At 37.0% G+C, this 22571-nt stretch overlaps 1 protein-coding gene and 1 non-coding gene across 2 annotated transcripts; both read right to left on the bottom strand.

Annotated features, from left to right (window-relative positions):
- Positions 1 to 13: 13 nt before the first annotated feature.
- On the bottom strand, positions 14 to 6868 carry LOC127074393 (pentatricopeptide repeat-containing protein ELI1, chloroplastic). The gene is made up of 2 exons (XM_051015708.1): positions 4453 to 6868; positions 14 to 164 (listed from the first exon to the last, which is right to left on the bottom strand). The coding sequence occupies exon 1, from the start codon at positions 6769 to 6771 to the stop codon at positions 4876 to 4878; it is 1896 nt and encodes a 631-aa protein (XP_050871665.1). The 5' UTR covers positions 6772 to 6868; the 3' UTR covers positions 14 to 164; positions 4453 to 4875.
- A 15318-nt stretch (positions 6869 to 22186) lies between these two features.
- LOC127077703 (small nucleolar RNA R71) lies at positions 22187 to 22293 on the bottom strand. Its single transcript, XR_007787485.1, has one exon. It is a non-coding gene; the product is annotated as a small nucleolar RNA R71 (small nucleolar RNA).
- Positions 22294 to 22571: the final 278 nt, after the last annotated feature.

Genomic DNA, 22571 nt, shown 5'->3' with positions numbered 1-22571 from the left:
GTCTTATTGACAATGCAAAGGAAATACTTCGATGCTTTATTCATTAGAAACTAGGCTTTTAAATAGCCTTTACAAAACAGAATTGGAACAGAATACTCCTAAAACTAAGGAAACAATTCAGCTAGCTAAAATTATGGAAACAGAATGAACATTACATTTGAGACCTATTCTACAGGCCTTTTATTGACTAACAGTAAAAATAAAACCCTTCAATCCCTCCTTTAAACTAAAATGCAGTAGCATTTAGTTTACTTCTGGTGCTTCAACCATTCCTAGCATGTCTCGAAGCTTTAAGAACTGCTCCATCTTTATCGGCTTTGTCATAAGATCTGCTATCTGCTCATGTGTTCTACAATGCTTCAACATTACCGTTCCATCGCTCACCAAGTCCCTTAGGAAGTGAAACTTCACATCTATATGTTTACTCTTTCCATGAAACACTGAATTTTTTGAAAGCTGTATAGTTGAGCTATTATCACAATTTATTACACTGCTTCCCTCTACCATATGACCGAGATTTTCAAGCAGTTTTCTCAGCCAAATGCATTGACAAACACAAGATGCAGCAGCTATATATTCGGCCTCCGTTGTGGACAAGGTTACAACGGGTTGTTTTTTCGAAGACCAAGAGATAGCTCCCTTCCCAAGCAAGAACACGAATCCAGATGTACTCTTCCTATCATTGAGATCCCCTGCAAAATCACTATCTGTGTATGCAATTAAATTAGTCATTCCTTCATTCCTGTACAATATTCCCAGCTCCAGTGTTCCTTTAAGATATCGAAGAATCCTCTTTGCTGCACTCCAATGTGTCTCTGTTGGAGACGACATAAACCTGCTAATGAGACTCACCGCATACATTATATCTGGTCGTGTTGCTGTTAAGTACATAAGGCTGCCAACGACTTGCTTAAACATTGTTGAATCAACTTTTTTTCCTTCTTCATCCTTGCAAAGCCTTGTCCCTGGCACAATAGGATTTCCCACTGCATTACTATTCTCCATTCCAAACCGAGCTAACACTTCTCGAGCATATTTTCGCTGGCATATGAAAATTCCATTCTTATTTTGAATTACTTCAACTCCCAAGAAGTACCTCATTTTACCCAAGTCGGACATATCAAACTCACACATCATTGAGTTTTTAAAATTTTCACACAAAATTTTATCATTTCCAATATAAATCAAATCATCTACATAAAGACTCACAATTAAAAGCTTACCACCCTCCTTTGCTTTTGTAAAGAGTGTATGTTCGCAGAAGCACCGTTTAAATCCTTCACGAGAAAAGTATGCTTCGATCCGACTGTACCATGCTCTTGGTGCCTGTTTGAGTCCATACAACGCTTTGTTGAGCTTATACACCTTATCCTCTTCACCCTGTTTCTCGAAACCCAAAGGTTGTTGTACGTATACCTCTTCTTCGAGATCTCCTTGAAGAAAAGCACTTTTCACATCTAACTGAAACACCTCCCATTTATTTTGTGCCGCAGTTGCTAGGATGAGCCTGATTGTATCCAGCCGAGCAACTGGAGCGAATACCTCTGTATAGTCAATTCCGTATTGTTGTGCATATCCTTTAGCAACTAACCTTGCTTTGCATTTTTCTATCTCTCCAATTTCATTTAGTTTTGTCTTGTACACCCATTTGACTCCGATTGGTTTGACACCTTTCGGCAAATTACATATACTCCATGTGTCATTCCTTTCTATGGAGTCAATTTCTTTCTCCATTGCATCTCTCCATTTCTTACTTTTTACAGCCTCATGGTAGGTCACTGGATCATCCTCTGACATCATCATCATTACAACTTCTTCTTCTTCAGAGAGTCCCTCCCCTGAAGTATATTCTGACATCCAATCTGGTGTTTTATGTTGTCTTTTTGGCCTTTCTGTTTGAGAGTTTGGATTGATTTCATCACATGAGTTTAATGAATTGTCCACTTCTTCCGGTTCAGCCCCGTCACTTTCTTCCTTTTTATCGTTGTCACTGTACTCCAAGACATCCAAGCTTTCTTCATCCTTGCTTCTCTTCCAGTCCCAACCTACATTTTCCTCAAATACGACATCACGACTTATGCAGATTTTCTTTGTGGTCGGATCAATGAGTCTATATGCTTTGGGCTCTTTGCTTACTCCAAGGAAAACATGTGCTCTGCTTTTGTCCTCTAACTTGCTTCTTCTTTGATCTGGAATGTGTACATGTGCTAAGCAACCAAAAATTCGAAAGTAGTCTACCTTTGGTTTAATGCCATTCCAAGCTTCTTGTGGAGTTTTGTCATCCAAGGCTGCTGTTGGACATCTATTTAGGATATGAATGCACCAGTTTGTTGCTTCTGCTCAATACTCTTTTGGCATATTCTTCTCAACCAGCATGGATCGAACCATGTTCATGATTGTTCGATTTTTGCGCTCAGCAACACCGTTTTGCTGAGGCGTATATGCTGATGTGAGTTGTCTGTTAATCCCATGCTCTTTGCAAAATTCTGTAAATTCGTTTGAAGTGAATTCACCACCCCTATCTGTTCTAAGGCATTGAATGCTTGCTCCAGCCTCCTTTTCCACACATGCTTTAAAACTTTTGAACATGACAAATGCTTCTGATTTCTGGTTTAGAAAGAATATCCATGTCTTTCGTGAGAAATCATCAATAAAACTCAATATGTACCTTTTGTTGCTGTTCGATGTCGGCGTAATCGGACCACATATATCTGAGTGTATCAGCTGCAGTTTATGTGTTGATTTCCATAAGCTCTTCTTTGGGATGTTCTCCCGGTGTTGTTTACCTACCAAACAATTTGAGCACAATTTCTGCGGAGCTGTAATGGTGGTCGGTAGCCCTTCCACCATTCCTTTGTGTGCTAAGGCATGTAAACCTTTGTAGCTTAAATGCCCAAATCGACAGTGCCACAAGTGTGACTCATCCATGGACTGAATCTGCATACACCTTGGAGCTTTTGAAACCATACCAGCTAGAAAGTAGAACATCCTATTCCCACTCATGTCTGAGTGCATAATCACTCCCTTTCTTTCATGATACACCTTGCATGTACCATTTTGGATTAGCACTGCTAACCCCTTTTCCTGTAGTTGACCTATACTAAGTAGGTTATTCTTTAATTCAGGAATGTAATACACGTTTGATATTACCTGAACAATTCCATTGACTTGCATCCGCACACTTCCTTTTCCCATGACAGCAATACGACTATCATTACCCAGCTTTACAGTTTGTTTGAAACTTTCATTCAATTCTGAAAACCATTCTCGATTACCACTCATGTGGTTGCTACACCCTGAATCAAGAAACCAAATTTCATCTCTAGTAGCTTTGTATTTTTCTACGTAAGCCATGAGTAGAAGCTCCTCATCATTATCAAACTCTACAAAGTTTGCTTTTCTATCCCACTCAGGACACTCATACTGATAGTGTCCTATCCTGTGACATCGATAGCATTCAATCAATGCTCTGTTGGTGGGTTGTCTCCCTCGACCTCTGCCTCGACCGCTTCCAGCCATGCCTCGACCGCTTCCAGCCATGCCTCTGCCTCTACCTCGGGTGTTTCTCTCTTCATATGTCACCTTTAATACTTGCTCTTTTTCTATTTCCTTCCTTCGAAACTTTTGTTCATGTACGACCAATGAGCTTTGTAGCTCATCAACAGTTAGGCAATCTATGTCATTTGCCTCTTTAATAGATACTACAATGTAATTGAATCTCTTGGTGAGAGTTCGCAGTATCTTTTCCACAATCTTGATGTCTTGCATGGCCTCTCCATTGTTACGCATGTTGTTTGCAACCAACATTACCCGTGCAAAGTATTCTGTGACCGTCTCATCTTCCTTCATTTCCAAGACCTCAAACTCCCTTCGAAGAGCTTGCAGTTGTGATCTCTGCACCCTTTTACTCCCTTGATACTTCCTCTTCATTGAATCCCATAGTTGTTGAGCAGTCTCCTTCTGAAGGATTGTCTTCAAAATGCTCTTGTCGATGGCTGCGAATAAGTAATTTTTAACCTTCAAATCTTTTAGTTTTAGATCTGCTCTCACAGCTACTTGTGCCTCGGTTTGTTCTACCCCTGCCTCTGGTTCACTGTAACCTGGATCAATGAGATGCCACCACTCTTTTGATCGAAGTAGATTTTCCATCAACATACTCCAGTGATCGTAATCGCCGTCAAATTTTGGAATGCTCAGTAGGTTTTGCCCTTCCTTCGTCATCTCTCTTCACTCTTTTATGTGTTTTCGAAGTCAGACTCTTAACCTAAGCTCTGATGCCAATTATTGACAATGCAAAGGAAATACTAGGAAATACTTCGATGCTTTATTCATTAGAAACTAGGCTTTTAAATAGCATTTACAAAACAGAATTGGAACAGAATACTCCTAAAACTAAGGAAACAATTCAGCTAGCTAAAATTATGGAAACAGAATGAACATTACATTTGAGACCTATTCTACAGGCCTTTTATTGACTGACAGTAAAAATAAAACCCTTCACCGTCTCTAATCATGTTCTGTTGATTCACAAATCGTTAAACTCGTGAATAGTTTGGAGTGAATTTAACGAGATGAAAATGACCAACTAGTCACGTTCTGTTGATTCACAAATCGTTAATCTCGTGAATAGTTCTGCCGACAAGTTGGAATGAATTTAACTAGATGACCGACATGATAAATATTATCTGCCTTGTAATCTGTCTCAAATGCAGAAATTTTCTGAGAATGCCGTGTAGTTTTAAATGCCGTTTTATAATATACAATAGAAATACAGTTTTATAGTTAAATATAACAAATTTAAGTAACCCTTGGTTAACTGGAACGGCAACAACTTGGGCGCTTCTCCCTTGAGAAAAAGCATTTTATGGGTTAAGTTCACCAATAATCCCCACATGAACATGAACCATTGTCAAAGTGGTGGAACCGGTTCCGATCCCTCGTTACAATTTGACGCCCAGTGATCCTAGATATCATCTTCATCACAGCATGACAATCTAAACAAATACGAAGGTTCTTTACAATCTTAATTGTAGTTCCTGGACTGGTACTAATAAGCCCAAATGCCAACGCAAGTTTTTCACTATGAACACCCAAGGATCGCTCCTTCTGTTCTTCCTCTATGTCATGTAAAACAACATCTATCTTTGGAGCATAACCATTGCCCTTGAGCCAACTCTTCATCTCCTCCAACATCATGTATATATCTTTGCTCTTAGGGTGTCTCAAATCACCAGCAATAAACTCATGTACCCTGTTGTTAACTTCAATTATACTACAACCAGGTTCTTTTTCAACGCCAGTGTGTTTCATCAATGATCTAACCTTAGCTGCACCAACCCAGTTGCCAGAAGCAGCATATATGTTGGAAAGAAGAACATAAGTCCCAGAACTAGCTAACTCACTGCTAAGAAGAAACTCTGCTATCTCCTCTCCCAATGAAATATTGTTATGGAGTCTACAAGCCCAAAGTAAAGTTCCCCAAAGCACATGATCAGGATCGATCCTCATACGTCTCACAAGATCATAAGCTTCTTGCAAATGCCCCGCTCGACCAAGTAGATTAACCATACATCCAAAATGCTCAACCCTTGGTTCCATCTCATACTCATTCTTCATCAAATTGAAAATCTCCCATCCTTTGGTAACCAAACCAGAATGTCCACAAGCAGTTAAAAGTGCAATAAAAGTAATATGACTAGGTTTAACTCCCATATCACACATCTCATGAAACAACTTCAAAGCTTCTTCACTAAACCCATTAACAGCATATCCCATTATCATTGAGTTAAAAGCCACCACATCCTTACCATTAATCTTATCAAAAACATTTCTTGCATCCTCCAAGCTCCCACATTTACAGTACATATCAACCAAAGCAGTACCCACACGAACTTCAACCGCAACAATACCGTTTTTCTCGTTCTCAATGTAAGAATGAACCCATCTACCACTCTCCAAAGCACCAAGCTGACCACAAGAAGAAAGAACAGCCAACAAAGTAATCACATCAGGCCTAACTTTTTCAACAAGCATTCTTCTAAAAAGCAACAAACACTCATTGGGAAACCCATTTTGAGCATACCCATCAATCATCACGTTCCAAACAACCACATCTCTATCTTCTCCCATTTCATCAAACAACAACCGAGCGTCACGGAGTTTCCCATGTCTCGCGTAGCACGTAAGCATTGCCGTAAAAGAAACCAAACTCTTCTGAGGCATTTCGTCAAACATTTTCTCCGCGGAAATAACATCACCCCCTCGCGCGTAACCGTCGACAAGACCAGTCGCCACGTATGTGTCGGAGCTCAAACGGAATTTGATGACGTGGCAGTGAATGGCTTTGGTGGGTCGAAGGGTGGTGCCGTTGAGAAGGGAGGAGAAGGTGAAGGCGTTGGGTTGGATACGGTGGGTAAGCATTTGGGAGTAGTAAGAAAGTGCTTGGTCGTTGAGCTGTGATCGGGTGTGGGCACGGATAATGGACGTCCATGTGAACACATTTGGGTTACGGGTGCGGTTGAAGAGGGTAACGGAGTAGTGAAGGTGGCCCACGGTAGCGTAACGACGTTGGAGTTTGAAGTTTAGGATAGTGTGGTCGTCCAGGCCGCGGCGAATGAGAGCTGCGTGGATTTGAAGAAGGCGGTTTTTGGATTTGGATTTGTCGATTAAGACGGCGAGGGTGTCTACTTGACTTGAATGTGTTGATGGCGGTGCTGCGGTGGTACAAGGTGGTGGTGGCGGTGGTGTGGTGAAAAGTGGGGTTGTGGCCATCCTTGTTGGGCCGGTTTATCTCAAATAATCGTGGTCCACAAAATCAAATCCTTTCTAATTTCTTGTGAGCAATGTACAAAGGCTCCCAACATATGTTGAGTTTTTGAACAAAAAATGCCCCCTTCTTGAATTTTTTTATCCAATATGCCCCAGTTTGAAAATAATTTTTCAATCTACCCTTTTTTCATTGTGTACTCGTCACTTCAAAGGACGAGGGGCTGAAGGCCCAATTCGTGTAGTAAGGGCTCGACCAATGAATGGCCGAGGGCATGAAGAAGGTTTTTTTTGTTTTTTTTAATATTTTAAATACTTTATTAAATACTAATAATAATTAATATAATTGATTTTTAATTATTAATTTTATATTTAATTAATATAATTGATTTAATTAAAAATAATAATAATTTTTTTATAAAAAAATATTTAAAATAAATTGTAAATAATTATAGTTTTTCATGATAATAAAAAAATTGTGATATTATTATTTTTAAAATTTTAATAATAAAAATGATTAATTTTTAGAATATTAATAATAGAAATAATTGGTTTTTTTAAGAATTACAATGGAAGAAATACATTTTATTGATATAATGGAAGCAATACATTTTATTTATGGTGACCGCCTGTTCCACATCTTGTGCCAACTTTTTTGTGTTTTCCCTTGCCCAAGTCTTCATGTCTTTGTCTTGCGGGAGACGGAGATGAGTCGGAAGATAATTCATCAATGACGTTTTGTTGTTGTTGATGTTGTTGACTTTGATGTTGTTGTGATGTGTTAGGAGGCATATCCATAACGTCGAGTTCTTGAACGCCAAAATAAGGCATACTCATTAAATGGTCATCGGTGAGGTCAAAGTTGGGTAGTGAATGTGTGGTTTGTGTGTAGGTTTCGGGTCGGGTGTGTTGGATAAGAGGATAATACACATCATCAGGGTTGTATGTGGGAGTGAGATGTGCGTATGTGGTGTTAGAAGGTTGGGGTTGAGAATGAGGGTTTGAGTATTCAAAGTTGGGTTGAGGAATTGAAGTGTATTGTATGGGTGGGCGTAGGTTGGTTTGTTGTTGATATTGTTGGTTGTAAAAGTAGTTTGTTTGAGGGAATGGAGTTTGGGGATTATGGTGTTGGGTTGAGGTGGAATAAATGGTGTGTTGTTGGGTGGTCTGGATGTGTTGGTATGTTTGTTGAGCTGAGGATGATGGTTGGTTATGTTGTTGTGGGGGTGATGTTGTGTGTTGGGTTGAAGAAGCTACACGTTGACGGGGATCATCCAAAAATTGTGTCGGAGCAACGTGCATAAAAGGAATTAAAGGAATTGATAAAAACCAATTCATGTATTCTCTACCCGACTTAGACTCACAAATTACCGAGTTTTCTTGTAACACCAAATGCCTTCTTCTTTTCCATTCTTTCAGCTCTTCTTTATTTAAATCTTGCCAATGCGTGTCCCAAGCTTGGACCATAGTCATGTTATGGTGTTCACTTAGACATCTTGGCGGAGACGATATTTGTTGTTCAAATCCAAATTGGAGTTTTACTCGATCCGTCTGATGCATCTCAACGGTATAAAAACATATGATATATGTTGTTGCACTCCAGACTCGGCTGTCATTATAATCAGACATTGGATATTGTATGTACGGCCTCCAAATAAACTGTTAAAAGAAATATAACTATTAGAATGTATAAAATAAATAAGTTTAATATTATAATTAATATTAGAATGTATACAATAAATTTAAATAAGTTTAATATTATAATTAATATTAGAATGTATAAAATAAATTTAAATAAGTTTAATATTATAATTAATCATTCTTACATCGTTTTCTTCCATGTGTTCTATTGCAACACGGTACCCTCGTACATGATGACGAGGATTATTTCCATAATTCATACCTCGTTTGCACCATCTTGCATATTACAAAAAATACGTTAAAGTGACATATAAATAATTTTGATAAATATAAATTGCATTTAAATGAAAATCGTTACCTTAATGCATAAGGATGTGATGGAACCTCGTTACTAACCGGGGCTATCAAGGGTATGCGTGTGAATGCCCATACAGTTAGTAATACAACACATCCTCCTATGCTCTTTACTCCTCTATGGGCCGCCTTGCACATATGTCTATATAGTGTAACCAAACAAGCAGAACCCCAACTGTATGCATTACATTTTTCAAGGTCTCCTACTAAAGGTAACCAAGAAGAATGCAACAAATTGTGACTCTTATCTGGCATTAAAAAAGTAGCAATTAAAAGTAAAATATAAATTTTTGCATGTAAAATATTTTCTGCCTCAGACGGGTTAGGGTTATTTTTGAGTTGCGTTAATACTGCTTCTAGCCAAACAATTTTGACAGAAGCCCCATTTTAATCCGAGGCGGTTGGTTCGATGCCCAAATTTTCCATGTAAACGACATTGGTTACGTTTGTTGGGCCATTGACAGCTTTTCCATGGATTCGGAGACCGAATAACATACTCACATCCTCTAATGTGATGGTACATTCACCTGTTGGTAAATGAAATGTATGTGTCTCCGGTCTCCATCTCTCTAACAATGCCACAATGAGTTTAGAGTCTACTTTTAGACTTGCAATTTTTTCCACATTCGCAAAACCTGCTAGCTCCAAATACGGTATTATAACCGCACTTGGTTGAATATATGTATGCGAATGAACCCGAAATCTACCATCTTGCTGAAATTAAAATAAAAAACAGTAATGAATATTTGGTCTGATAAAGAACGGAAATAAAAAACGATAATAAAAAACGGTAATAAAAAACGATAATAAAAAACGATAATAAAAAACGATAATAAAAAACGATAATAAAAAACGGTAAATTTGAATGGGACTTACGTATTCGGCAATGTTTGCCGCCGTCCCACGGTGTGATTCGCCCATTCATAAGAAAGACATCTTGAAAGGAAGTGTAGAAATTGAAGAGAGTAAATATTTGAAGAGGGTAAGAATGTGTGAAATAGAAATTGTAGGTAGATGATGAGTAAGAAGTGTAGAAGTATTGATTATTTATAGTGGTAAAATTATAATAAATAAATTGGTAAAAGTTTGAATAGTGGAGGATTAGACATTGCATTGCATGTCATGCATGCAAAAAAAAGTGTAAGGATTCCCTGTAAAATGAGATTCCCACGCTGAAGGGAAAACTCAATGCCAAAAGCCTGCACTATGGCTCATCACTTTGATGGACGAGCTATACCTACTTCTTTGAGGCCTCGTCCAATGGAATGGCGAGGTGATGCGTCTTCTTTGTGGCCTCGTCCAATGAAGTGACGAGTTCTTTCTGTCTAGGGTTTCGTCTCGTCCAATCAATGGACGAGCTAGTACATGGCAGTTTCCTCACGCGTTTCCCTCCTTCTCTCTCCTCTATTTAAGTTAAAATCAGCATGTGATTTGGATACATTATTATATTCATACCAAATCAAATACACATTCATATCTCCTATAAATACCACTAACTTCCTCATTTATTCTCACCAAATCAAATCCACATTCATAACTTCCTCATTTACATTCACCAAATCAAATCCTCATTTATATTCACACCAAATCAAATATACATTCATATCTCTAAACTAAATCAAATATTACACATCCATGGCTCAAAGAAATTTAATTGTTTCTATCCATTCCGAAGGGTCACTTTTCACAGATTCAAGTGAGGGATTCTCATTTTGCAATACGAATTTAACTATGTTCAAAATCCACGTCAACTCCGACTTTCATCGTTTAAAAGACCGTATTGAAAAGAAGTTGCAACGTTATGTTGAAGACATCATTTATCATCAACCATTATTTAATGGAGATGATAATACCGTCTTTCACATAATGACACCGATTAAGACCGACGAAGATGTCAGGTCGATGTTTCAATGTCATGTAACATTATCTCAATTACCCAACATTGAGATATATGTTCGTCTAGTCGATAATCTTGAAGAACAACCGAGTGACAATGAAGATGTTGAGGAACAACCGACTCAAAACAAAAATCACGGTTATCCAACGCAATCTGTACAGTCACACGACTATGGAATGAGTCAAGCCATTGATGAAGAGCCGACTTAAAATAATGAACCTTTCATACCAAATGAAGAGGTGGGCGAGAATAGTGAGGATGATCTTGAGGAGGTTCGATTTGAAGATTTATTCGGTGTTAGCGATGACGATGGCAATGAGGACATATTCGACACACCGGCCGTTGCACTAAGAGCGCAACCAATTAGTTTGTACAACCCACCTGCGCACATGCAAAACATAAGTTTGGATGATGCTGAACCAATCTCCATTTTCGGCAGTTTCATACCAACTCACAACTTTGACGAAATAGAGGAGGGCATAGAGTATGAAGATAAGGAAGAGTGTCTTCTGGCGTTGCAACAATGACATATAAAACATAGTCTAGATTTTTTTATGGTTAAATCTGACAGTGTACATTTTGTCATCAAATGTAGAAATTCAACATGCAATTTCAAATGCAGGGTCTCTTTGCGCAAGGGCAACTCAAGGTGGAGAGTTGGTAAGTCCAGTGGGCCTCATACGTGCATAACCACTTCCATGTCACAAGACCATACAAAACTCATTTCAGAAATGATTAGCAAGAGCATAATGGAACTTGTAAATCGGGACGCTTCTCTTAAGGTGAAGGTTATCATCGCTCATGTTGTTGAGAAATACCGGTATATCATATCATTCAAAAAGGCATGGATTGCAAAGTGTAAGGCAATTGAGTCGCTGTATGGAAATTGGGAGACATCTTACAACGATCTTTCGTAGTGGATACTGGTAATGAAAACATATCTACCAGGTACCAGTATAGAATTACAAACCCTACCTGTGATTTCAAATGATGGTTCATACTTGGGTGACCAAAGGATATTTCATCATCTGTTTTGGGCGTTTAGACCATGTATACGTGGCTTCGCGTATTGTAAACCAATTGTGCAGGTTGATGGAACTTGGTTGTATGGCAAGTACAGAGGGACTCAGCTGATGGCTGTGGCACATGATGGGAACGAGAACATATTTCCGATAGCGTTCGCATTGGTTGAAAGTGAGACAAAGGAAGCCTGGAGTTTCTTTCTTAAGAATTTGAGAATGCATGTTACCCCCCAAGCAAATCTATGCCTAATATCAGACATGCATGAATCAATAAAGAGTGCATACAACAACCCGGAAAATGGATGGCAGTTTCCTCCTTCATCACACGTCTATTGCATTAGACATATCGCGCAAAACTTCATGCGGGAGATTAAAGACAAGGATCTGCGGAAAATAGTTGTTAACATGGGTTATGCGTTAACAGAGGCAACGTTTAACTACTATCGGGGGGAAATCCGAAGAACAAACAACGACGCTTTATCATGGATAGACAACATCCCTCGCGAGAAGTGGGCAAGGGCATTTGACGGAGGGCAACGCTGGGGTCACATGACAACTAACCTAGCAAAAGCAATAAACTCGGTGCTAAAAGAAACCCGAAACCTTCCAATCACAGCATTGGTCAAATCTACGTACTATCGTTTAGGATCACTATTTGGTAGAAGAGGCCATCAGTGGACAAAAATGTTAGCCTTTGGGCAGGTTTTCACTGATAACTGCAACAATGGGATGACTGAGGAAGTCATCAAAGCTAACACGCATAACGTCATGCAGTTCGACCAAGAGAGATTTTATTTCATGGTCCAAGAGAAGATTAATCATAACGACGGTCGACCAACCAGAACGTTCAGCGTTGATCTGAGGAAACAACACTGTGACTGTGGGAAACTTCAGGCATTTCACTTACTTTGCTCCCATGTAATCGCAGCATGTTCGAGCATACGCCAGGACTATTCCATTCACATTCCAGACGTCTTCAAAATTCTTAACGTCTTCAAGGTATATCAGGAGAGTTTCCTAGGACTTCCCCATGAGGAGAATTGGCCACAATATGAAGGATTTACTCTTTGCCACGACGACTCTATGAGAAGGAGGAAGAAAGGGCGCCCAAACAGCACCAGGATTAGAACCGAGATGGACGACGTTGAGAAGGAAAAGAGAAGGTGTGGAATTTGCCGTGAAATAGGACACATGCGTAGGAAATGTCCTAATGTTGCAGGACCATCCCAACGACCTTCCAGATGATTATGTTATTGTTTTAAATATCCGTTCAGATGATTATGTTTTATTTATTTATTTATTAACTACTATGCACGTAATATATATAAACCATTGTGTATTTCTAATGTCTTTTGGGAACAAACATTTATGAAATACATTTGTTAATCAAAGGGTTATGGTTACAAAGTAAGACCACATTAACTAAACAACAACAACAACCAACACAACTGGTAATTAAAAAACTAATCAACAACAACAACCAACACAAGTGGACCTTCAACTCCTCTATTAACTTCACCACTATGTGCCGAAAACATACATTTGACATCTTCATCATTTTCTATACGATCCAGGTAATACATGTACGTACCATCGGGGCTTGCATCAGTCAACGTTATGTATGGACAACGATACTCTACTTTCCTCACCTTCATACGACGCCCACCCAACTGTCGGAAGCCAGTGTGGATGGCTAAAATCAGTGTTCTGAAATTCCATTGCGGATCAAGGCAAACACTCATTTTTTCACCGTGTCCATAAAATACAAGACCACAAACAGACATTCTGACCTAAAGAAAGGATTTGGTGATCTGAGTTACATTTCTACAATTTCTGCTATTTATACAAAAATTAATAGTTGAATACTCGGCCAATCATTGGCCGAGACAGTACAAACACAAAAACTTTTTGGCGGGAAAGATATCATTCCCAAAAAATTATTGACATTTTGGAGGGAAACATATCAATTTTATTATTAATATATAAGACACAAATTATTTCTATTATTAATATTCTAAAAATTAATCATTTTTATTATTAATATTTTAAAAATAATAATATTACAATTTTTTTATTATCATGAAAAACTATAATTATTTACAATTTATTTTAAATATTTTTTTAATAAAAAAGTTATTATTATTTTTAATTAAATCAATTATATTAATTAAATATAGAATTAATAATTAAAAATCAATTATACTAATTATTATTAGTATTTAATAAAGTATTTAAAATATTAAAAAAAAAGCCTTCTTCATGCCCTCGGCCATTCATTGGCCGAGCCCTTACTACACGAATTGGGCCTTCAGCCCCTCGTCCATTGAAGTGACGAGTACACAATGAAAAAGGGGGTAGATTGAGAAATTATTTTCAGACTGGGGCATATTGGGTAAAAATTTTCAAGAAGAGGGCAAGGCAGGAAAAAACTCACATATGTTCAATAATATTTCACTTTTCAATTTTCATTTTTGAATGATATAACTTTTTTAAAATTTTTCGGTGGTGAAATTGTGTTTTGATGCGTTGAAGCATTACTTTCGATTTGATATTGTCAAGTGTATCTCTAAGGTTAATCTTGCAACACTCAAATCAGTAACAAAAATCGAAAGTAATTTATGAGTCTAATGAATTTAAATACTTAAAATGGAACGTTTTATCCTTATATATAAAAAATGGTTAATATCATTCACACGTGATACAATGTAATATGCAGACAACCGTTTGACTGAATCATATGACGATTGATGCGTTGAAGGGCAAAATTGTCTGCTTCTGGCCAAACAAAGATCTTTCTGTTCTATGCGTCTTTTAACTTGAGATATGCTTTTAGATCTTTTATCACATGCCTTGCAAACAATCCAAAACAGTTACCCCTAAACCCTTATTCTTATTCGGTTGAAAAAAAGAATTTTCCATGTACATCTTTAGGCATATTGTTAACAGAAGTAAGTGAAAATTCTTGATGGACGTTGTAACACCTCAAATTCAATTAATTAATTTAATTTAATTATTTTGATTTTGATTTAATTATTTGATATTTGATGTGCCTTTAAATAAATTTGGTGATTATATGTGTTGTTGGGGTGCAATGAGATTGGTATAGTGTGGTGAGAAATATATGTTTGGTAGAATAATTAGAACAATTAGGGCCCGTTTGAAAAGGTTTTAAAAAACAGTTTTATAATTTTTTAAAATTGAAAAACAAAAAACTTGTTTGATACATTTGTTTCTCAAAACTATTTCTAAAAACACTTTCAAAATTCAGGGTTTTAAAATCTAAAAAACTGAAATTATCAAAATATGTTTTGATTTTCAATTTTCAATTTTACTTTTTAATTTTCAATTGAGGTAAGCTGGAAAAAAATAAGGTTTCATTAATCGAATTATAGTAATTACTTGCAATATTTTTTAATTGTAATATTTCACTCTCAATCTATTGTTAATCCTCATATATTGTTAATGAAAATTAAAATCCCCACTCTCAATTATTCTCTCTCTAATTAATCCTCATTAAGTGAATAGTATATTTTTATACATTAAATGAATTGTGTATATATATATTCAAACCAACACTAAAATATAATTTTTATACATTAAGTGAATTGTATATTTTATCATTAACTATTAAAAATATTTTAATAAACTTAAATGTATATTAGCTGAATTTTAATATTTTCAAAAAATATATCACAATTATTTTTATATAGTAAAACAAATTTTTAAAATATAGATTATCAAACAAGCTATATTGTCCTATATTAGTAAAAACAGTTTTCAAAATTTGAATAATCAAATGATTTTTTTTTTTTATTTTCTCAAAAACAAATTTACAAAATAGATTTGTAAAACAGATTTTAAAAACTAAAATTGAGAAGAGATCCAAACAGGCCCTTAGTATTTTAAATTAATAGTAGAAATAAAAATGAGAAATTTGTAATATACGAGGAATTGAGCCAATTAATAATTGAGAATAGTAGGTGGTAAGAGTAGAGAAGTTGAAAGTTAGTTGGGGAAAATTGTAATTGCGAAAAGATAAATAGAATATTATATGTTCAGAAATTAGAGAAAATTGGTTACGGGAGAACCTTTTGTCAGTATGTGAAGACAAGAAGTTAGAGAAATAAGAAAATTGGAAGGGAGAGCTAGGGTTAGAAAGGGAGAATTCATAGGAGCTATTCGCTTTTGCTGGAAATCTAAAGTAACGGGAAGAAAGAGCTTTCACTATGGGTGTATTGCATGATAGGATAAAGAAGAGAGATCCCTGCTCTCATTAGAGTTGTATAATTCTATTTTGGATGGGTTGTTGTTGTGTTCAAATTTAAATTTATGATTGATTATGTTGATTAATTGATCGTTGTGACTGAATTCATGTCGATTCATCATGTTTAAGCATCTGTATTTTTCTGCCATTGATGAATGTATGAAGCTTTAAACATGAGTGTAAATGTTGGTGAAGGTGATGATTAAGTTGTATGAAATATTACATGTTATTTGATGTATATGTTATGGTAATAGTAGATAATTGGTGTATAAAGTTGGATTTTCGAAATAAGCTGTTTGGGCATGTTAAGGCAAGTTTGGGCGGGGTTTAAAAGTGATTAAAACTGGAGATTACGTGAAAAAATTGGGTTTCTAGAAAAGAATATCTTAGACGAAGCGATTGATCCTAAGGAGCAATCAATTGGTTCCTTTTGAAAATACAAAAGAAATTAGACAGTAACTTTGGAGTAATCGATTGGTCCCATATGCCTATCGATTGGTCCTTTTAAAAATTTGAGAAAAACAAAGTATGAGAGTTGAGGACAATCGGTTGGTCATCTGTGTCAATCGATTGGCCCTCTGTGTCAATTGATTGGTATGTTACAACAATTGATTGGTTCACTTATTGTTTTAGCCATAACTTGAGCTACGCGACTCTAATGTAGGTACAGTTTGAAGCATTGAAAAGGTAACGCGTAGAGCCACCTCATGGTAATTTTTGGTGAAATAATTGATTTGTAGTCGTGTGCTCACTGTAGGAACGTATGTGATGACATGCGTGATTGAATTAGTGAGTCATTGTGCTTACTTAATGATGAGTTGATGTTATAGTGATTTAACATCATTAAATGCTGTGTGAATATGCACTTGATATGGTGTTGCTGTTTGGTGTTGTTTATCATTTATTGTGGAGTTAACCAATTGCTGTGTAGTGAGTATAATGCTATACATAATCGTGGTGATTGTATGGTGATAATTTTGGTGATAATGCATGTTGTTGAGAGTCATGAATCATGGAGTACGAGCTCCAATCAAGTTTTGGTATGCTTTGATTTGGTGATATGAATTTAAGAGCGAGTAGCTGGTTCCATAAGGGAATCAGTGAAGCGTTACTTATGGTAATAGTAATGATTTGGTGTGCTTTGGTCATTTGGTGGAGATTTAGGAGAGAGTAGCTGATTCCAGATGCGGTGAAGCGTTACTTATGGTGATAATAATGATTTTGGTGTGCTCTGGTCCTATGGTAGGAATTCAAGAGTAAGATGAACATGTGTTGTCCATAAATGATACCTCATGCATAGTGAGTTAGTTATGGAATACATTGCATATTCGTTTGTATATGCAATTGATTGGTTGAGAAGACTCGACATAGTTAATGAAGTGGTGTGAATAATGTGTATACCCTATGAATGTGTATGTTGTTATGAATCAGTGTGAGACTATGGTGATGTTGATTGTGTATTGAATGTGTGTTATGTCATATGTTTATCTACCTTCGCATTCTTTACATTATTTATTTTGAATATTGTTTCTCACCCCTTTGCTTTATGTTGTCCATCATGGACATCTTGCAGATACTCTAGAGTGATCATTGTTGTGTGTGGAAGATAGCTTGTTGGAGCTACTCTTAATTTTATTATTTATCACTTTATTATACATTAGTGGTTTCTAGTGCTCAGATCATTAACATCGAGGACATGAGTTGTTATACTTTTTTTTTGAGATAATGTTGATTTTGTCGTTTTGAAGTTTATTACTTTATTTATGAAATTGCTATGAAATGTTTTTCCATTGCGTAGTTTCAAATGTTTTGATGTGTTTCAAAAGGTTGTCATTGGTGACACCTTAAATTGTCGTGTAAATCTTTTTAAAATAAGTTTCGTGGTTTAGGATGTTACATAGTAATATTAGAGCCGGCCGGTCCATCCAGCCAGGTTTTTGTCGTGTTCTTTGTTTCTTAGTATGCAACATGTGTGTGAGACACTATCAGTGCTCGCTTGTTTTTCGAACCAATTGCTTATAGGAGAGGGATTGAAACAGGTGGATGAGAAGATTCTTCTTCTCTGAGAGGTTTCGAGTGTGGAGGATTGGTCCAGTATCCCGCTGATTACAAGAATGCTGAAAGTTGGATGAGTCAGTGTTGTTTCTTGAGTCTGTTGAAGAGGAACATTCGAAGTTCATATCAATTATTTCGACCAGTTAGTGTTATTTCAAGAGTTTGATGCAAGTGACAAATTGTTTGTGTCTGCCAAGCAAGTATATAGTTTCATGAAGGATGATACTGAGATGTTTATGATACTAGCTTCTATGAAGGCTGAAAACAAAGCTGCGATTAGTGAGTTACCTGTGGTGTGTGATTTTCCTGAAGTGTTTCCAGATGATATTAGTGATTTGACTCCAAAGCATGAGGTGGAGTTTGCTATAGACTTAGTACCTGATACTAGTCCTGTGTCGATGGCTCCTTAAAGAATGTCTGCTTCAGAGTTGAGTGAGATGAAGAAGCAATTGGAAGAGATGTTTGAGAAGAAGTTTGTTCGAATGAGTGTTTCGCCCTGGGGAGCGCCGATGTTGTGAGTCAAGAAGATAGATAATATCATGAAGTTGTGTATTGACTATCGACAGTTGAATAAAGTGACTATCAAGAACAAGTATCCACTTTTAAGTATTGATGATTTAATGGATCAATTGGTTGGTTCTTATGTGTTTAGTAAGATTGATTTGTATTCAGGTTATCATCCAATTTGTGTGAAGTCAGAAGATATTTCGAAGAATATGTTCAAAATGAGGTATGGTCACTATGAGTACTCAGTGATTCCGTTTGGGGTGTTTGATGTACCTGGAGTGTTCACGGAGTACATGAATAGAATATTCCATCCATACTTAGATCAATTGTGGTTGTGTTTATCGATGACATTTTGATATATTAGGAATCCGATGAAGAGCATATAGATCATCTGAGAGTTGTGTTGCAGACCTTGAAAGAGAAGAAGTTGTAGGCAAAGTTGTCCAAATGTGAGTTATGGTTGTAAGAAGTGAGTTTCCTTGGTCACGTGATTTCGAGTGGTGGTATTTTTTTTGATCCATCGAAAATAAATGCAGTGTTGTACTGGGAGACTCTAAAGTCTGTTACAAAGATTAAAAGTTTTATTGGTTTGGCTGGTTACTACAAGAAGTTTATTGAAGGCTTTTTGAAGTTAGTATTGCCTTTGACTAAGTTGAATCGAAAGGGTCAGACATGCGTTTGAGACGTGCATTGCGAAGAGGGTTTTCAAGAACTCAAATGGAAGTTAACGTCTACTCTATTTTTGGTTTTGCCGAATCCAAGTGAGTCCTTTGTTGTGTATTATGATGCTTCTAAGATGGGTTTAGGTAGGACATTGACACAAAATTTTCAGGTCGTGGATTACGCTTCTAGACAATTGAGAGTTTATGAATGGAATTATCCTACACATGATCTAGAGTTGGCAGCAGTGGTTTTCGTGTTAGAGATTTGAAGACATTATATGTTCGACTCTAGATTTGAGGTGTTCAGTGATCACAAAATTTTTAAGTACTTGTTCGATCATAAGGAGTTGAATATGAGATAAAGAAGATGACTCAAATTTCTGAATGATTATGATTTTAGCTTGAGTTACCATCCGAGTAAAGCCAATGTCGTAGCTGATGCTTTGAGCAGAAAGTCATTACATGTGTCAATGCTTATGGTTCGAGAATTAGAATTGATCTAAAAATTCAGAGACATGAGTTTGGTATGTGAAGAGACTCCTAACAGTGTGAAGTTGTGTATGTTGAAGCTAATAAGTGGTATCCTTGAAAATATTAGAGAAGGTCAGAAAGTTGATTTTGGGTTTGGTTGACAGGCTTGGGTTAATCAATCAAGGTAAAGGAGGCGACTTCAAAATTGATGGGAATAATGATAAGGTTCAGATATAAGGTTTGTGTGCCATATGTTGTAGAGCTTAAGAAGAGTATTTTTGAGGAAGGTCACATAAGTGGTTTGTGATAACGCGAAAATGCATCAGATATTTGCCTTGATTTACACTCAAAGATCATACCACTTTGATTAATATTCCGATTATTCCGCAAGTATTCGAGTTGTTTTTGCAGGTATTTAAATATCCAAGCATTAATGAGCAAAATGAAGAAAAGGAAGAAAAAGAATAAGAAACACATGAGAAAGCACAGAAAAAAGCAGAAAACCAGAATGCAGAATTTGCTGATGTGACGACCGTCACAAGCTTCATGACGACCGTCACGACCCAGCCAGTGACGACCGTCACAGGCCCATGACGAGCGTCACACGACCAGATTTTACGCTTTGAAATAGTCAATCAGAGGCACCCAAACGTGCCTAAATTCTCTCCAACCGCTTGACTCCCCCGTGGATTCCTCATTCAACCAGTCTTCCTTAATTTTCTCAACCGCCAAGACCTACTAGAGCAATATATAAAGGACCAAAGTTGGAAAAATGGGGAACATCTACACTTACGCTCTGCAATTAATTTTTACAGCATTCTAACTTTTTAGTTATTTTCTTTTCAACAACTTTGTTTCCGTTGCTTTAGTTCATTTGCCATTCTTTTTAGAGTTTCCTTTTCCCTTTTCCTTTCCGTTTTCCATTTAGCCATAGTAGTAGTTTCCTACACTGGGGAACTACTACACTTTATTTAATTTAGTAAGCAATTGTATTGAAGAAGCAGAATCCTACCGACTTGTGGAGGACTGCTCAAGTACTCGAAGATTCGCCGTACTCTGTTAATCCAATTGCCAGGTTTTTATTAAATTATTATTATTGCCTTATTATTGTTATAATTATGTTTGCCGCAATGTCAATATGTTTAAGCTCTGTGTTTGCTTTATTTAACATGTCCGGCTAAATTACCGGTATCGGTATGTAACAATTTAATTAGATGAGATTCAATAATAATCGGTGAAAACTCTTTTTCTCAAACAATCTTTTAGGCTGAGGTTTTTAATTTAAATTTAATTAACTCTATCAAAAAAGCGTGAGAAGATATTTAATACGATTTTGCCACGAGAGTGGGAAATTAACTAAGGTGAGAACCAACAATCGCGAGAGCGTGAGGCTCAAGCTGGATAGTAAAAATTAGGCATTGAGTTTAAAAACAACGAGAGCACTTTAAAAGCAATTAGAACTTATTTATTTTCAAAAAGTAATTTTAACTTCGAATGGGACAGCGAGAGCGTACATTCTGACTTAAAGCTATAGGCCGAATCAACAATCACGAGAGTGTAAGATAAAGCTTTTTAAATAAATATTTTCTACTGAGAGATATTTGGCATTTAAACTATTCACTGGTGACTTATCGAATCCCTGACAACTAATGCGTTGCATACTGATTCCTTCCATCAATTCTATCTTAAAACTAAATTTCGCTTAGATTTAATATTCTGCACCCGAACTTCTACTAATCATTCCCTTAGCTAAACATAGTGACGTTAGTAACACTAGTTTGACCATAGGTCCCTGTGGGATCGATATCTTTTAAAACTAAAGCGAATGGACTGTGCACTTGCAGTCAAGTACCCGATAGACTATATTTTATATATAGTCACGACAAGCATCAAGTTTTTGGCGCCGTTGCCGGGGACCTGTTTTAGTCGAATATTGCGATTCTTTCGTTGCACGGTATAGACTAAGGTAAAAATAAAAACTAATTTACTCTCCCTTATTTCCCCGATTGTACGCCAACTACTCGCTCACAAGGCGACAACTTAGCACCACCAGTCCAAGAATTAGAGCGTTTCTTATGCGTAAGACGCCGAATACAAGAATATCAACAAAAGTATGACATTCCCGATATCTTCTCTCCTCCTAAACCAGAAGAAAAACCAACCATGGCTGAAGAAGGACCACATAATCGTCCTCTTAAATTCTACGCTACCCCGTCCCAACAAGAACCTCACAACAACATTGCTGCCCCCGTTATCAATCGAAACAATTTCGAGCTGAAACCCTCACTATTATCAGCCGTCCAACAACATCAATTTGCTGGAAATCCTACTGACGATCCTAACGAACACCTGGCCAAGTTTGTGCTACGCAGACACTGTAAAGGCGAATGGTATATCTCAAGATTCGATAAGATTGCGCCTCTTTCCTTTCTCACTAAGGGACAAAGCTTGGGCTTGGTTGCAATCCTTGCCCTCCAACTCCGTTACAACATGGGAAGAACTGAAGAACATCTTCTTATCCCGATATTTTCCGCCGAGTAAAACTGCTATGCTGAGAGCTCAAATCAATGGATTTCGACAAAAAGATGTGGAATCTCTCTACGAAGCGTGGGAGAGATACAGGGACATGATGAGGATATGTCCACATCACGGTCTTGAAGACTGGGTGATCATTCACACATTTTACAATGGGCTTCTGTATAACACAAGACTGACAGTAGACGCTGCCGCGGGCGGTGCTCTCATGGATAAGCCATACAACGAAGCCTATCAACTCACTGAAAACATGGCCCAAAACCATTGCCAATAGGGAGGTGAAAGAACTCCAGTGGAAAAGTCCCAGACAAAAGGTGGAATGTACGAAATCAGTAGCCTTGACCATGTTCATGCAAAGGTAGATGCCATTGTTAAAAAATTAGATAACTTGACCATAC

Source organism: Lathyrus oleraceus, chromosome 4 (genome assembly GCF_024323335.1).
Source record: "Lathyrus oleraceus cultivar Zhongwan6 chromosome 4, CAAS_Psat_ZW6_1.0, whole genome shotgun sequence".
In the NCBI taxonomy this organism is placed as follows: domain Eukaryota; kingdom Viridiplantae; phylum Streptophyta; class Magnoliopsida; order Fabales; family Fabaceae; genus Lathyrus; species Lathyrus oleraceus.
This window is presented reverse-complemented; position numbering and strand designations above follow the sequence as displayed.